At 42.3% G+C, this 18,470-nt stretch overlaps 1 protein-coding gene across 4 annotated transcripts in view; it reads right to left on the bottom strand.

Annotated features, from left to right (window-relative positions):
• DRD1 (SNF2 domain-containing protein / helicase domain-containing protein) overlaps window positions 1–18,470 on the bottom strand; it is an 85,411-nt gene that overhangs the window by 19,926 nt on the left and 47,015 nt on the right. For 3 of the 4 annotated variants that reach the window (XM_010277241.3, XM_088889655.1, XM_010277243.3), the window contains one exon: window positions 1,482–1,646. The exons of the other annotated variant lie outside the window; for it this stretch is intronic. In XM_010277241.3, coding sequence (XP_010275543.1) covers window positions 1,482–1,646 — 165 coding nt within the window. The remainder of the gene's footprint in view (window positions 1–1,481; window positions 1,647–18,470) is intronic. 4 annotated transcript variants of the gene reach the window in all.

Raw genomic sequence — 18,470 nt, 5'->3', positions numbered from 1 at the left:
TCTAGATCTGTTGGAGGAAACTGGAAAGTTAGGTGTCAAGCCTGCGGATACACCTATTGAACAGAACCACAGGATTAGTGCAGAGAGTGGGGACCCTCTTGAAAACAAAGTTATGTTCCAGCGATTAGTGGGAAATCTCCTATATCTCTGCCTCACTCGGCCAGATATCAGTTATGCAATTAGTGTTGTCAGCCAGTACATGCATTCTCCTAGAACCACGCACCTTCTAGCAGTAGAAAGAATATTAGCATACTTGAAGAGATGTCCAGGTAGAGGTATACTGTTCAAGAACAATGACCACATGAAGGTGGAGGTCTATACGGATGCCGATTGGGCCGGGAGTGTTGATGACAGAAGGTCTACCTCTGGATATTGTGCCCTTGTGGGAGGTAACCTTGTCTCTTGGAATAGTAAAAAACAGAGTGTTGTCTCCCGATCTAGTGCTGAAGCGGAATACAGGTCAATGGCTAACGGAGTGGCTGAAATTCTATGGCTGAGATCACTACTTGAGGAGTTGGGTATTGAGTATGAGAAGCCCCTGATGCTGTATTGTGATAATCAAGTAGCTATTAATATAGCACACAATCTGGTGCAGCATGACAGAACTAAACATATTGAAGTTGATCGACATTTTGTACGAGAGAGGGTCTCATCACAAGAAGTGTGTCTCCCGTACATCACATCCAACATGTAGCTAGCAGATATCCTCACCAAAGTTGTACCAAGGAAGAAGCTAGAGGCGGATCTGTCCAAGTTGGGAATGATAAACATTTATTCCCAACTTGAGGGGGAGTGTAGAGAACACTGATGTGGGCCCCACAGCTATGGTCCCACTGCATTCGTAGGGTAGAATGTGTTCTAGTCATCCTAGGGTTAGCTGGTGGTCAGTTGGTTATTTCAGTTGTTATTTATTTCAGTTTTATTTTGTTATATTTGTTATGTAAATACTAAGGGCAGATCTGTTCTTTCCATGTAATGAGCATAACCTATAAATACTAAATAGAAGTGGCGGCGGCGGCAGAACATTCAGATTCTATCCCTCCTTTCAACCCTTTGTGTTCTACAGTTCTCTCTTCTCTTTCTCTTCTCTTCTCTTCTCTACATTTTCCTTCTATTTTCGAACCTGAAATCTATTAGGGTTCAAGGCTGATAGCAGTCTTGAACTTCTACTGTAATAGATCAAGAACTATTAAAAATAATGAACTATTTTTTTATAATTAAAATAATGATGAACTAATTATAGGAAGAGAAAGGTACAAATTGTTAAAAACCTCTTACAACAAAGAGAGAAATGACCAAGAGAAACCTGTTTGTGTTGCCAATAGTGATAAAAGAAAAAAAAACTACTCTCGAAGGGAAAATCTTTCTTGTAGGAACAATAAAGATTGGCAACACAAATCATAATAAACAACAAACTATCCAAATATTTTTCCCCACTAGTTTGATAAAGCAGCAAATGTAACATTAAAGCATATCCTCACCTTTATCCACTGATAGTCAAAAATTGTCTCAATTCTCCTTTCAATAACACCACATACCCGACAAACATATCCAATATCATCCTTGAGAACAAAAGAGTGGTTGCATTCTTCACCTTCCTCTTCTCCACCACTTTGTTCAAAAGCTGACATCTCTGCAGCAGCCTCCTGAGGTAAAGACAAAAATTGGATTTAAAATGGGTTAACTCATAGGAGGTGCAACAAGATAAAGATTCTTTAGTATATTTAAATGAAGGAACAAGTCACTTACAAGTATAGTGAATCACTAAAATGCCAAGGGTATTAAACACAAAAAATATTACTTAAATTTGTTTCAAAAGGAGGTAAATTATTCCTCATCATGAGTGTCCTATCAAATGATTCAAATCTACCAGTCTATTTCATATCCCTCATCTCTATTCCTGCATTGTTGGCAGTCATCCTGGAAAAATGGAGAAGAAATATCATCTAGTTGCATGGCCCCCTTTTTTTATCAATAAAAGGAGATTTTAATAAAATCAATTTGAAGTATTACAGTAATGGGGGAGTTTTCCCCATCCCACAGACTGATATATAATTTATAATGTTGCCCAAAACATTTGGTGCCTAGCTGTCCCTTGCTTAGCCAGACCATCCGCCATCCCATTTTCTGTTCTTCTTACCCATTTAAAGACAACATTCAGCTCCCTTGTTATGCTTTCTATTTCCTGAAAAGTATGTGTATAGATCCACAGGATGTGAGAGTTGCATTTTGTCCAAGAAATAACCACGTGAGAATCCTATTCTACCTCCAAGTTGAGGAAACAAAATGTTGGACAGTTTTGTATGCCCTTAGCTTCAATCATTTTGATGTACTTTTGTTATTTAGTGGAAATAACTAAAGTGCATGTTTGATTCATGTTGTTTGGTTTAATTCTGTGTAAAACCCTAAAACTGGACATTTGTAGAGACTCATGTTAGTTTTAAATGTTCACAGCCGTTGGATAAGTCTGGGGAGATTTATCCTGCCAAGGCTGATACTGGTGTGCCACCAAGTGTTGGGATGGCCTGTCTCAGCCATCAGGGTAAGACCCAAGGCACATACAGCATGGGATTACTTGAATCCTTGAACCGGACCAGATTTCCAGTCTTGCCCTGGACCTTGGAGATAGATGGGCAAAACTGGAAAGTTACACCTGACCCCTAGACTCGATTATGACACTTCACTAGGTGCTGGATCAGGCTGCCTTTGATATGCCAATCAGTGAGATCCTTAGTGGGGATCAAAACCTGGGTATGTTGGGGCAGTTTGAGAATTCATCTGAGTGGGTGGTCATAGTGACAGAATCAGCCACTTTGTCGGACAAAGGGTAATGATCGGGAATGCACTCTCTCTGATGGAAACCAAACTGCCGGCAGTTGATTTCAATCGTTGGAATTTTGTTTTTGCAAAATTAATATATTTACATATATATGTACGGTTTCAAAATGTTTGCAAATGGTTTTAATTCCCGGGATCCATGTGAGAGGAGAGTGCGGCACTGTTCCTTGCAGCCGAGGGAGAGGTCCTCTCTTGTCGGGCAGTGCTTGATCATTAAGGGCTGAGAGGTTAAGTGTAAGACCATTTAGGATAATACCTGATGGGCTAATCTTGCACCTGCCCACAGTCCCTGGGTTTTTATAAGATGGCTTGGCCCAGGGACCACTTAATGTAAGTGTTGGGCCCATAGGGTTCATACGATGGACTCAAGGGGTTCATTGAGATTTTCAGTGAATTTGGCTGGGCCTTGTATTAAAGACTGGGCCGAACCCATGTGGCTGGTGTGTAGATCAATGCTTGGGTCCCACGCCATACAAAGAAGCCCAACTGGGCAGCAGATTGGAAACTAATTAAACACTGAATACTTAATGGGCCAAAAGCCCATTTCGAAGTGGGCTGATATGATCACCCATCAATGGGGCGAATTTGATATTGAAGTTAGCAAAAAGGATTGGGCTCTTAGCCTTATCCACTCTTAGAGACCAAATTCAAATCAGATTTGAATCTGGTAACCTCCTGATAAGATCAGGAGTAAGCTAACTCTATCTGGGAAAGGGATTAAGATTATCCCCTATCCAAATACTGATTTGGATTGAGATAACTCCTAATTAGGAGATTTCTTAATCAAGAAGAAAAGAGAGGAGATTTTCGAATGAACCAAAAAGAGGGAGAGAAATCAGATTTCGATCCAAGAGGTTCTGGTAAGCAAGAAGGGTTCCTGCGATTTGAGATTAGATCTCATACTCTCCAAAAAGAAAACAGTTCAGCCTTTTCGTTTCTGGAGATCTCCTCCTGCCGCCGCCATCTGCATTATTGCAAGATTTGATCTTTGCAGAAAAAAAAAAAAGTCAAGAAACCAGTTCTTGACATCAGTCTTGCAAGAAAGACTGAAAGAATTCAGTGTTTAGTACATCCAGGGGATTCTTGCGAAGGATCCAGTGTGTAGGACGCACCCTGCTGGTTCTGTCCCATCCACAGCTGTGTCATCTTCAGCAGGGACAGATCTTGGAGCATTCTTTGGGCGTGAACACCAACTTTGGGAGATACTGCTTCTCCGGATCAGGTATAATCCTCCCATTTATCTTTTGGTACAGATCTGGTTTGATTAGGGTTCAAGTAGATCCTTGAATATTGTATTCTAAATTCAGGGAATATGATTCCCAGTTGGGAGAAGGTAGGAAATTTTTGAAATTCGCCCCACCCATTCCGCAACCTTTATGGCGTCCATTAGATGGATCCTACCATTCTTTCACAAAATTGCTTAGCAAATTTTAAACCATATAGTAGTCCATGCAGCTCAGCTGTCAATGCATTAGCATCTGCCAAGGGTCCTAAAAACAAAGCTAACACCTTTCCTTCTGTGTCTCGGAAGACTCCACCCAATCCAGTTGAAACTTGATTGCCAGTATAACTTCCATCAAAGTTGAGTTTAACAAAGTTGGTTGCCGGGGGTGTCCAGTCCATAGTTGCTCTTTCCTTGACTTGAACCAGTAGTGCCACTTCCTTCTAAGTTCTCAAAATGTCATTTATTGAGAAAATTTGGAAATACTCCAAGGTCTTCACCCAATATGCAACTTTACTTTTAATTGTGTCAATGATTCTTTTTTATCAGTAAAGAGAATTCCATTAAATATAATAAGATGTGAATTACAGATTATGAGTAGCCTCGGCTACCCCACTAAAATTTAAATTGTCACCTATCACTTATGATTTCTCATTCTTACATCTGAGCCCAGAAACACTGATCCCTGTTTTCCCCTTGTTTTGCTAGCTGGTCTGCAAATCCATTTGCCGCCCTTGGAGTCCACTGAAATGATAGCTGAAGTCCTTGGAGAGGTTTTTAATCTTCTTGATATCATTTCTATGCAGCCAGGGTATTTCTTCAGTTTGTTTTAGCCAATTTATCACTACTTTGGAGTCGCCTTCCACAACAAGCTTTCACATCCCCATCTCCTTAGCTTTTTGGATCCCAAATACCACTGCCTTTAGTTCAGCTGTAGTGGAATCACCCTACGAATAGGGCCTGAGAACAGTCCCACTACATTTCCTTTGTCATCTCTAAATACCCCTCCAATTCCAGATCTTCCCGGGTTGCCAAGGCTGCTTCCATCAAAGTTCAGTTTGAGTAATCCTGATTCAGGGGGGTCCCATTCCTTTAAGACTTTCTTCTTAACAGTTGAGGATGAAGCAACTTCCCTCCAGTTCCTAATTATGTCATTCATTGTAAAGTCTGAAAACAAATTCAGTGACTTTACCCATGATGTTACCTTTACCAAAATCCTTTCTATTATTTCTTCCTCGCATCTTTTCTTTTCTTCAAAAATTCTCAAGTTTCTTTCCTCCCACAATACCCAAGTTACTGCTACCCTTGTGCATCTCCATGGTGCTCTTCCTCTTCTTTTTGGCCATCTGAAAGTAGAGGGGGCAAAAAGCCTTTCCAAGTTTATCAGAGTATCCCACCTGCATCCAAAAAGGTGAAAGAACCAGTCCCAAATACTGCTAGCAAAAAGGACAGGAGACAAGGATATGATAAGCAGTCTCACCATTCGTCTCACATAAGCAGCACCAATTAGGCAATAGGCACCAGCCAGGCCTCTTCCTCTGCACCAGATCACAGGTGTTGATTGCACCATGATAGACCTCCCAACAAAAAACACCCAATTTATGGGGAATAGGGCGACACCACACTTCTTTTACAGGGAAAGGTACCCCAGGTTGAGCAGGATAGGACAAGGATTTGAAGAAGGAAGCACAGATAAAACTCTAGAGAGGGGGGGGGGAGGGGCAAAACCCTAGTGTCTTGTTCAGAAATGTCTAGAAACACCCCATCAAGCAACTGCAACAAAGAAGACAAAGAATCCATCTCGGAATCCCTCACCTCTCTACAAGGACCTAGATTCCAAGCAAAACCAGACAGGGAGGGGGAGGGGAGGATGAAATCAGCAACCGGCTTGCCTTTGAGGGAGGAGAGGGCAAAGACTGAAGGAAACAAGGTTTTAAGGATTGCTCTCCCACCAACATGTCTTCCCAAAACTGATTTTATTACCTGTGTTAGTAAACTCTAGCAGATTCTAGGTTGAAGTAGAGAGTCAAAATCACTCTCCCCTAGCTGACCCACTTGTATTTATTCAAAATCATAGAGTTACAGGAAAGACCATTTTGTCCCTCATAGAAGATGGAACACATAACTTAAAACTCAGATACAATAGACCTTTCACTCTCAAGCAGATAATCCAGAATGACAAAAATACCCCTAACTCGAGCATTCTAACACTCCCCCTCAAGCTGGAGAGTATATATCATATAGCCCCAGCTTGTTACAAATGTAATCTATTCTTCCCCGAAACAATCCCTTTGTGAGGAGATCTGCCCACTGATTTCCTGAGCTCACATGAGATGTGGTTATCACCCCACTTAGAACTTTATCTCTTACAAAGTGACAATCAACCTTGATATGCTTAGTTCTCTCATGAAAGACGGGATTGGAAGAGATGTGAACAGCAGCTTGGTTATCACAGTATAATTTCATGGGTTTGTCAATTGAGAATCCCATCTCTTGAAGCAGGTTCTTCAGCCATACTAGCTCACATGTGGTATGGGCCATAGCCCTGTACTCTGCTTCTACACTACTTCTTGCCACCACTGTTTGTTTCTTGCTCTTCCAAGTTACAAGATTGCCACCAAGGAAGGTACAATACCCTATAGTTGATCTCCTGTCTGATATAGAACCAGCCCAGTCAGCATCTGTGTACCCTACTATCTCAAGAGTTCCTCCACTTTGGTATAACAAACCACGACCTGGAGCACCTTTTAGGTACCTAACAATTCTCAGAACAGCTTCCTAGTGAGAAACCCGAGGATGTTGCATAAACTGGCTCACCACACTCACAGCAAATGATATATCTGGTCGGGTAATGGTCAGGTAGTTCAATTTGCCCACCAACCTTCTGTATCTTCCAGGATCATCAAACTCTTCACTCGCATCAACACTCAGCTTGGCATTGAGTTCCATAGGAGTCTCTGCTGGTTTAGCAACTAACAACCCTGTTTCTTCAAGTAGATCAAGAACATATTTTCTCTAACATAGGTTGATCCCATGTTTTGACCTCGCAACCTCTATTCCCAGGAAATATTTCAGCTTCCCCAGATCTTTCGTATTGAAGTGATCCTGTAAGAATTTCTTCAACCTGTTGATTCCATTGCTATCACTCCCCGTTATGACAATATCATCCACGTACACGACTAGCAAGATTTTCCCATCCTTTGAGTTATAGCTGAACACAAAATGATCAACCTGACATTGTTTCATCCCAAAGGCTTTCATCACTTCACTGAACCTGCCAAACCAAGCACATGGAGATTGTTTCAGTCCATAAATTGCCTTTTTGAGCCTACACACTTTGCCAGACTCCCCCTGAGCAACAAACCCTGGTGGTTGCTCCATATACACCTCCTCAACTAGATCACCATGCAGGAAGGCATTTTTGATGTCAAGTTGTACAAGAGGCCAATCATACATAGCAGCTAATGAAATTAGCACCCGAACTGAACCAATCTTAGCCACAGGAGAAAATGTCCCCATATAGTCCACACCATACATCTGAGAATAACCCTTGGCCACCAACCTCGCTTTCAATCGCTCCACACTGCCATTAGGAAGATACTTCATTGTGTAGACCCATTTACACCCAACTGTGTGCTTACCGGAAGGAAGAGCGGTGAGTTCCCATGTGTGATTATGTTGTAGAGCAGAGAATTCTTCTTCCATGGCTTGCCGCCACCCTGGGGAGGCAAGAGCTTCTTGGACAGTCTTGGGAATGGGAACAGATGAGAGTAATGATATAAATTTGCAATGAGAAGCAGAAAGGTGAGTAGTAGAAACATAGTGTGAAATGGGGTGAGAAGTACAAGTACGTTTACCTTTTCGCAGAGCAATAGGAAGATCAGGATCTGAAGGAGAAGGAGCAGTAGCAGGATCTGTCGACAGGGGCTGAAGTGGAGGAGGGGCCGATGCACTTCTGCGAGTATACACTTGAGTGATTGGCAGCTTCTCAGTAGTAACAGGCATAGGATGTGCATCTGTAGTAGAAACAGGAGCTACTGGAAGGATGTCCACAACAGGTACAGGAAGGGGAACCACAGAGGGAGAGGAAGAGACCCCGGCATCTAAGAAGAATGGAACTGACTCAAGGAATGTGACATCAGAGCACACAAACGATTTATGGGATTTTGGGTTATAACACTTTTACCCTTTCTGAGTCCTTGAGTAGCCAAGAAAGATACACTTAGTAGCTCAAGCATCTAGCTTGTCTAACCCAGGCCCCAAGTGTTGAACAAAACAAACACAGCCAAAGATTCTTGGGGTAAGAGGAAATGGAGATAAAGTGGGAAACAACACGGAGAAAGGGGATTGACTTCCAAGGATTGACATGGGCATCCGATTGATCGGAAAACAGGATGTAAGAACATCATCACTCCAAAAATGTTTTGGGACATTCATATTAATCATCAAGGATCGAGCAGTTTCAAGAAGATGTCGATTTTTTCGTTCAACTACACCGTTCTGTTGTGGGGTGTAGGCACAAGAAATTTGATGAATGATCCCATGATGTTCTAGGTATTGCTGAAATGGTGAGGAGTTGTATTCTTTGGCATTATCGGAGCGAAGAATTTTAATATCAACACCAAATTGAGTGCGTATTTCAGCATAAAATTTTTGAAAAATAGGGAACAACTCACTACGATCTTTCATAAGATAAATCCATGTCATCCTTGAAAAGTCATCAACAAAAATTACAAAATACTTATACCCATTGTATGACACCACTTTAATTGGACCCCATACATCGGAATGAACTAAAGAAAAAGGACTTGAGACACGACTATCAACTCTTGGACTAAATGAGACTCTATGATGTTTACCCAATTGACATGACTCACAATCTAATGATGAGAGATGACTCAAGGAAGGAACCAGTAACTTCAAAGCCTTGAGAGAAGGATGACCAAGTCTGCAGTGCCACTGAAGAGGAGCAAGAGATGACTGAAAAGCTACTGGAGGACCCCCACCATCAAGGTAATATAATCCACCTGCTTCATGCCCTCCACCAATCTTCCTCCCCGTCTTGAGATCCTGAAACACACAAGAAGAAGGGTAGAAGGTTACAGAACAATTAAGAGACTTGGTTAATCTGCTAACAAACATAAGGTTAAAAGCAAACTTAGGAACATATAAAACAGATGATAAAGGCAAGGAGGAGAGATTAACATCACCAACACCACAGATAGGAGATGTAGAACCATTAGCAAGTGTAACTGTTTGAGGTGTGGAGGAGTGGGAAAGGGAAGAAAATACATCATGAGCCCCAGACATATGGTCCGAGGCCCCGGAGTCAATGATCTAGTGTGAGTCTTTGGAAGCTAAGCAAGCCATACCTGAATGGGCAAGTGTAACGGTGTTCTGCTGAGATGTTTGAATGAACTGCTCATATACTGCACGTGGTACACTCACCATTTCCTTCTCAGAAGCACAAGTAGATGTGGAGGGGACTGGGTCAGTAATTGTGTCACTACCCTTAGTCCTAGCATGGTTAGCCCAAGTGTTGGGTGTACCACGCAAATCATAGCAGAAATTAATTGTGTGCCCCTCTAAACCACAATGTGTACACTTTCTCTGAGTATAACTCCTTCCTCTTCCCCGACCTCCCCCTGAGTCTCGACCTCCAGTCCGACCACTAGCCCTGCTAAACATGTGACCACCACGGTTGCTTGGGAGTCCACTCCTGACACCACCACTTCTATTTCCACGACCACCCCCATTAGTCACTACCAAACCAGATCTGCCAGAGAGAGAAGAATGTTCTACTGACTCAATGGATGTCCTCTTAAGACAAGCAAAAACTTCTTCAAGTGAGGGAAGAGCAGATCCTCCCAATATTTGTGCTCTGACAGGCTCATACTCAGCCTTCAACCCCACAAGAAACCTTGTCACATCAAGCTGCTCACGTTGCTGTTGTTGGATCTGAACATCTGATGTTAGAGGATGATACACATTAAGCTCATTACGAATGTTCCTCAAACTTGCATAGTACTCTTCTAAGCTTTGACTCCCTTGCTTCAAATTGAAATACTCTTGGTACAACTGATACACCCTAATTGTATTGTCTTGTCCAGAGTACAACTTCTTAGCATGATCCCAGATTTCCTTAGCTGTATCTAGGAACATGAAGTTCACACTAATCTTTGGTTCCATGCTGTTCCAGAGCCATGTCATTATCTGTGCATCTACTTGTTCCCAGTCACTGAACCCAGGGGAATCAGAGGGAGGTTTCTCCTCTCTTACATGTTTTACCTTTCTCTTGGCCTTCAAGAACACCTCCACAGATTTTGCCCATGGTACATAATTCTCACCATTCAACTTGATGGATGTTGTGAATAAACCCTAGTTGTTTCTAGGTCAAAGTAGAGAAAAAGAAAGAAGAAAGAAAAGAGAAAGAAGAAGAAGGAGAGGAGAAAAGTATTCGGCCAGACTAGAAGAGAGGATGTACTAAAGTACCTCTCCTAGCCGACCCACTTGACTTTTATTCATAAAAAACTTGAGTTACAAGACAGACAATTTTGTCCCTCATAGAAGATGGGACACATAACTTAAACTCAGATACAATAGACATTTCACTTTCAATAAGATACACCAGAATGACCAAAATACCCCTGACTCGAGCATTCTAACACTCCCCCTCAAGCTGGAGAGTATATGTCATATAGTCCCAGCTTGTTACAAATGTAATCTATTCTTCCCCGAGACAATCCTTTTGTGAAGATATCTGCCCACTGATTTCCTAAGCTCACATGACATGTAGTTATTACCCCACTTATCACTCTCTCTCACAAAGTGACAATCCACCTCAATATGTTTCGTTCTTTCATGGAAGACCGGATTGGATGAGATGTGAACAGCAGCTTGATTATCACAGTATAGTTTCATGGGTTTGTCAATTCAAAAACCCATCTCCTGTAGTAGGTTCTTCAGCCATACTAGTTCACATGTGGTATGGGCCATAGCCTTGTACTCTACTTCCGCACTACTTCTTGCCACCACTGTTTGCTTCTTGCTCTTCCAAGTTACAAGATTGCCACCCAGGAAGGTACAATACCCTGTGGTTGACCTCCTGTCTGATATAGAGCCAGCCCAATCAACATCTGTGTACCCTACTATCTCAAGAGGTCCTCCTTTTTGGTATAACAGACCACGACCAGGAGCACCCTTTAGGTACCTAACAATTCTCAGAACAACTTCCCAGTGAGGAACCCAGGGATGTTGCATAAACTGGCTCACCACACTCACAGCAAATGATATATCTGGTCGGGTAATGGTCAGGTAGTTCAACTTTCCCACCAACCTTCTGTATCTTCCAGGATCATCAAACTCATCACCTGCATCCACACTTAACTTGGCATTGAGTTCCATAGGAGTCTCTACTGGTTTAGCACCTAACAACCCTGTTTCTTCAAGTAGATCAAGAACATATTTCCTCTGGCATAGGTTGATCCCCTGTTTTGACCTCGCAACTTCTATTCCTAAGAAATACTTTAGCTTCCCCAGATCTTTCATATTGAAGTGGTCCTGTAAGAATTTTTTCAGCCTGTCAATTCCATTGCTATCACTTCCAGTTATGACAATATCATCCACATACACGACTAGCAAGATTTTTCCATCTTTCGAGTTATAGCTAAACACGGAACGATCAACCTGACATTGTTTCATCCCAAAGGCCTTCACCACTTCACTGAACCTGCCGAACCATGCACGTGGAGATTGTTTCAGTCCATAGATTGCCTTTTTGAGCCTGCACACCTTACCAGCCTCCCCCTGAGTAACAAACCCTAGTGGTTGCTCCATATACACCTCCTCAACAAGATCACCATGTAGGAAGGCATTTTTGATGTCAAGTTGTAGGAGAGGCCAATCATACATAGTAATGAGATCAACACCTGAACTGAACCAATTTTAGCCACAGGAGAGAATGTCTCCATATAGTCCACACCATATAACTGAGAATAGCCCTTGGCCACTAACCGTGCCTTCAATCGTTCCACACTGCCATCAGGAAGATGCTTTACTGTATAGACCCATTTACACCCAACAGTGTGCTTACCAGGAGGAAGGATGGTGAGTTCCCACGTATGATTATGTTTTAGAGCAGAGAGTTCTTCTTCCATGGCTTGCCGCCACCCTGGAGAGGCAAGGGCTTCCTGTACAGTCTTGGGAATGGGAACTGAAGAGAGTAATGATATAAACTTGCAATGGGAAGCAGAAAGGTGAGCAGTGGAAACATAGTCTGAATGGGATGAGAAGTACAAGTACGTTTTCCTTTCCGCAAAGCAATAGGGAGATGAAGATCTGAGGGAGGACCAGTAGCAGGATCTGTCGACGGGTGCCGAAGTGGAGGAGAAGCCGAAGCACTTCTGCGAGTATACACTTGAGTAATTGGCGGCCTCTCTGTAGTAACCGGCATATGATGTGCATCTGCCGTAGGAGTGGGAGCTACGGGAAGGGGGTCCACAACCGGAATACGAAGAGGAACCACAGAGGGAGAAGAAGAGACCCCGATATTGGAGAAAAAAGGAACTGATTCGAAGAAAGTGACATCCGGGCACACAAACGATTTATGAAACGTAGGGTTATAACATTTGTACCCTTTCTGAGTCCTTAAGTAGCCAAGAAAAATACACTTCGTAGCCCGAGCATCTAGCTTGTCTACTCCAGGCCCCAAGTGCTGAACAAAACAAACACAACCAAAGACTCTTGGGGTGAGAGGAAAGGGAGACAAAGTGGGGAACAACACGGAGAAAGGGGATTGACTTCCAAGGATTGAATGGGCATCCGATTTATCAAAAAACAGGATGTAAGAACAGCATCACTCCAAAAGTGCTTTGGGACATGCATATTGATCATCAAGGACCGAGCAGTTTCAAGAAGATGTCTATTTTTCCGTTCAGCTACACCATTTTGTTGTGGGGTGTAGGCACAAGAAGTTTGATGAATTATTTCATGATGTTCTAGGTATTGCTGAAACGATGAGGAGATGTATTCTTTGGCATTATTGGAGCGAAGTATTTTCATATTAACACCAAACTGAGTGCGTATTTCAGCATGAAATTTCTGAAAAATAGAAAACAATTCACTACGGTCTTTCATAAGATAGATCCATGTCATCCTTGAAAAGTCATCAACAAATATTACAAAATACTTAAACCCATTGTATGACACCACTTTAACTGGACCCCATACATTAGAATGAACTAAAGCAACAGGACTTGAAACACGACTATCAATTCTTGGACTAAATGAGACTCGATGATGTTTTCCCAACTGACATGACTCACAATCTAATGATGAAAAATGACTCAAGGAAGGAACTAGCAGCTTCAAAGCCTTGAGAGAGGGATGACCAAGTCTACAGTGCCATTGGAGAGGAGTAAGAGACGATTGAAAAGCCACTGGAGGGCCACCACCATCAAGGTAATACAAACCACCGGCTTCATGCCCTCCACCAATCTTCGTCCCCGTCTTGAGATCCTGAAATACACAAGAAGAAGGATAGAAGGTTATAGAACAATTAAGGGACTTGGTTAATCTACTAACAGACATAAGGTTAAAAGGGAACTTAGGAACATATAAAACAGATGCTAAAGACAATGAGGAGAGATCAACATCACCAACACCACAAATAGGAGATGTAGAACCATTAGCAAGTGTAACTGTCTGAGATGTGGAGGTGCGAGAAAGGGAAGAAAATACATCAGGAGTCCCAGACATATGGTCCGAGGCCCCAGAATCAATGATCCAGGGTGAGGCTTTGGAAGCTAAACAAGTCATACCTGAATGGGCAAGTGTAGATGTGTTCTGTTGAGATGTTTGAAGGAACTGCTCATATATTGCCCGTGGTACACTCACCATTTCCTGCCCGGAAGCACAAGTGGGTGTGGAGGGGGTTGGTGCAGTTTGTTGGCTTTCAGTAATTGTGCTACTACTTTTAGATGTAACATGGTTAGCCCAAGTGTTAGGTGGACCACGCAAATCATAGCAGAAATTAACTGTGTGCCCCTCTAAGCCACAATGTGTACATTTTCTCTGAGCATTACCCCTTCCTTTTCCACGGCCTCCCCCTGATTCACGGCCTCTAGTCCGGCCACTGGCCCGGTTAAACATGTGTCCACCACGGTTGCTTGGAGGGCCACTGCTGCCACCACCACTTCTACTTCCACGACTACTCCCTTTAGTCACTATCAAACCAGATCTATCAGAGAAGGAAGAATGTTCCACTGGCTCAATGGATGTCCTCTTAAGACGAGCAAAAACTTCTTCAAGTGAGGGGAGAGCTGATCCCCCCAATATCTGTGCTCTGACAGGCTCATACTCAGCCTTCAAACCCACAAGGAACCTAGTCACATCAAGTTGTTCACGTTACTGCTGTTGGATCTGGACATCTGATGTGAGAGGGTGATTCACATTTACCTCATTGCGGATGTTTCTCAAACTTGCATAATACTCTTCTAAGCTTTGACTTTCTTGCTTCAAATTGAAGTACTCTTGGTATAACTGATATACCCTAGTTGTGTTGTCTTGTCCAGAGTACAACTTTTTAGCATGATCCCAGATCTCTTTGGCTGTATCTAGGAACATGAAGTTCACACTAATCTTTGGTTCCATGCTGTTCCAAAGCCATGTCATTATCTGTGCATTATCTTGTTCCCAATCACTGAACCCAGGAGAATCAGAGGAAGGTTTCTCTTCCCTCACATGTTTGACTTTCCTCTTGGCCTTCAAGAACACCTCCACAGATTTTGCCCATGGTATATAGTTCTCACCATTCAACTTGATGGATGTCATTTAAACACTTAGATAATCTGAAGAGAGATGATGCCTGTTTTGTTGTCATTCCCAACTACAGTTGAAGTCATCTCAATTATGTCTCCTCTGAATATACACCACAATCTCACACTTGTCACAAGACTTATCTCACTTACAATACCACCAACCCATTTTCTTCAACTGCACATTACACACTACACTCTAAAGCTGAAATCGTTCAGTCAACACATCAAACACTTGGACTGCACACTGCAGGACCATTTACCACCAACACACCACTACTGAAATTACTCAGTCATTTCATCGAACACTTCTTCTGCAAACTGCAGAGCTGATTACACACAAGGTCTAGGGGTTCACTTTTAAGCATTTAAAAAAAACATAGATATGCCAGCCACCACAACACAATCAACACCGCACCACTGCTGTCGTGGACATCAGCAGTCTACCACTCTTCTTTCAACACACATGTGAGCAAGAAAACACAAAAGAAACATGACTGATATGTGTATCAGTTTCACCCAGCACCACAACAACTAACTTTCGATGTACACAAAAAAAATCAGCATTCACAGTCCATTTCTGAACACACGACAGCAGTGTCCATACTTGTATACGACTAGCCCTCTTCGTACACTGAATAGAGGGTCTAGTATACAACTTCAACGACCACCACAGCACCGGCCAGAGGCATTCTCACCTCCAGGCCCTCAAAACGACAACTCCTTTTCAGCCCTTTATCGAGTCTTCAATCAGATCAGCTGTAGGCGAACCCAGGAAGAAGACAGCAGCAAGAAAAAAAAACAAACACCAGACCTTAAAGCTCTAATACCATGTGAATAAACCCTAGTTGTTTCTAGGTCAAAGTAGAGAAGAAGAAAGAAGAAAGAAAAGAGAAAGAAGAAGAAGGAGAGGAGAAAAGTATTCGGCCAGACTAGAAGAGAGGATGTACTAAAGTACCTCTCCTAGCCGACCCACTTGACTTTTATTCATAAAAAACTTGAGTTACAAGAAAGACAATTTTGTCCCTCATAGAAGATGGGACACATAACTTAAACTCAGATACAATAGACATTTCACTTTCAATAAGATACACCAGAATGACCAAAATACCCCTGACTCGAGCATTCTAACAGATGTCATTTGAACACTTAGATAGTCTGGAGAAAGCATGACACCTGTTTTGTTATCATTCCCATTTTCAAATGAAGCCATCTTAATTATTTTACCTTCAAATATACAACACAACCTCACACTCTTTCACAAGACTTATCTCACTTATAACACCACCAATTTCAGCTTCTTTAAATACACATTACACACCACACACTAAGGCTGAAATCACTCAGTCTTCACATCAAACACTTGGGCTGCACACTGCAGAACCATTCACCATCAACACACTAAGGCTGAAATCACTCAGTCCTCACATCAAACACTTGGGCTGCACACTGCAGAACTGATTACACACAAGGTATAGGAGATCACTTTTAAATATTTTGAAACATAGATACACCAATCACCACGACACAACCACCACCAATCTACTGCTGTTGTGAACTTCAGCAGTCGACAACTCTTCTTTCAACATACATACGAAGAGAAATGCAGAGGAACACGACTGAGATGCATATCAGTCACACTGAGCACCACCACCACAACCAACTTTTGAAACAAAAAAAAAGAAACATTCACAGTCCCTTGGACAAACAACAGTAGTGTTCATACCTGTCCACATTCAGCCCTCTTCGATACTGAATAGAGGGTTTAGTATACCACTCCAACGACCACCACAGCGACGACCGGAGGCATTCTCACCTCCACTCAGGTCAGTCGAAAAGGAAGAAGATGACTGTGAAAGTTGGCGGTGAACCCAGAAAGAGAACAGCAGCAAGAAAGAAATGAGGATACGACCTTACAACTCTGATACCATGTTAGTAAACTCTAGCAGATTCTAGGTTGAAGTAGAGAAGAAGAAAGAAAAGAGAAAGAAGAAGAAGAAGAAGAAAGAAAGGTTCGGCCAGACTAGAAGAGAGTCAAAATCACTCTCCCCTAGCTGACCCACTTGTATTTATTCAAAAACATAGAGTAACAGGAAAGACCATTTTGTCCCTCATAGAAGATGGGACACATAACTTACAATAGACCTTTCACTCTCAAGCAGATAATCCAGAATGACCAAAATACCCCTGACTCGAGCATTCTAACAACCTGAATTGAGATCAAATCTGACGAGGTTGAGAAATGATGGGAGAATTTTGTGAATCACTTTCCAAGGTGAGGAACTAGAAGCCCTACGAGAAACTCCAGCATCCCAACCATTCTCGGAGAGCCCATGTACACTAGTTACCACTTTGTGCCAAAACCTATCTGTCTCGCGTGGGAATCTCCATAACCACTTCACTAATAAGGCCTTATTCCTTCCTTCAACTTCCCTAGTCCTAAGCCTCCGAGCTCCTTTCTTCTGGTCACCACTTCCCACCTAATTAAGTGATCCCTCTTCTTCTCATCAGGTTCCCACAGAAAATCCCTCATTATCTTCTCTAACATTTTTCCAATAGCTTGAGGCATGCTAAATACCAAGAGATAATACACTGGGAGATTTGCTAGAGTGGATCTAATAAGAGTTATCCTACCCCCCCCCCCAAAAAAAAAAAGATGTAATTCTTTTTCCACGCAGCTAACTTCTCAAATTTTTCCACTACCGGATTCCATAACCCAAGACTTTTAGGATTGGCACCAAGGGGGGGGGGGGGGGGGGGGGGGGGGGTCCTAGATACTTCATTGGCCATCCACTTTGTAAACAACCTAATTCCCCTGCCCAAAGTTGACCTCTTCCTGGTCTAGGTGATCTCCACCTCTGTTCTACTCTTTTCACCAAAAACCTCCCATTCCTTTCTTCCTAAACAGTCCATAACATAGCTGCTCTCATTGCTTTCAACATAATTCTTCCCCTTCTCTTTGGCTGTCTTAGGAAATTTGGATCAAAAAGACCTACCACATCTTGTGGAGGAGTCCATGTGCACCCAAAAAGAGAACAAAGATGCCCCCATATACAAAGTACAAAAGGATAGATTAAAAAAATATGGGAAATGGTTTCACCATTGTTTTTGCAGAGAAAGCACATCTGAGGGGATAAGCACTTATTTGGCCTTCGTTTCTGCATCATATCATAGGTGTTAATCTTTCCAAGGAAGGTTTCCCAACAAAGAGCCTGAATTTTTGGAGGGATTGGCTTACTCCAAATTTCTTTCACAGAGAAATTCACCACCAAGGTAGAAGGCTGAACTAAGAAATTAAAAAAGAAGCACAGATGAACAAGCCATCTGGAGAAATGGACCAAACCTTGTTGTCCTCCACGTTTTAATCCAAAAAAGATAGACTCAAGTCTAGCCAAAAGAAGAATGAGAAATTCAAAATTCACACTCTACTTCCCTAAAGCCCCTTCTAAACCCAAGATCCCAATTTAAACCCAATACAGAGAAATTCACAAACTTGGAGATGGGTTCAAATTTGTAGCAGGATAGTGCATAAAGCGTAGGAAAATGAACCTTTAGTGGTGCTCACCTATCCAAATTCCAAAGGTCCTCCCATAACA

This window comes from Nelumbo nucifera, chromosome 1 (assembly GCF_055504915.1).
Source record: "Nelumbo nucifera cultivar China Antique chromosome 1, China Antique-T2T, whole genome shotgun sequence".
Taxonomy (NCBI): Eukaryota; Viridiplantae; Streptophyta; class Magnoliopsida; order Proteales; family Nelumbonaceae; genus Nelumbo; species Nelumbo nucifera.
The sequence above is the reverse complement of the archived record's forward strand: the minus strand, read 5'-3'. Positions and strand labels throughout refer to the sequence as shown.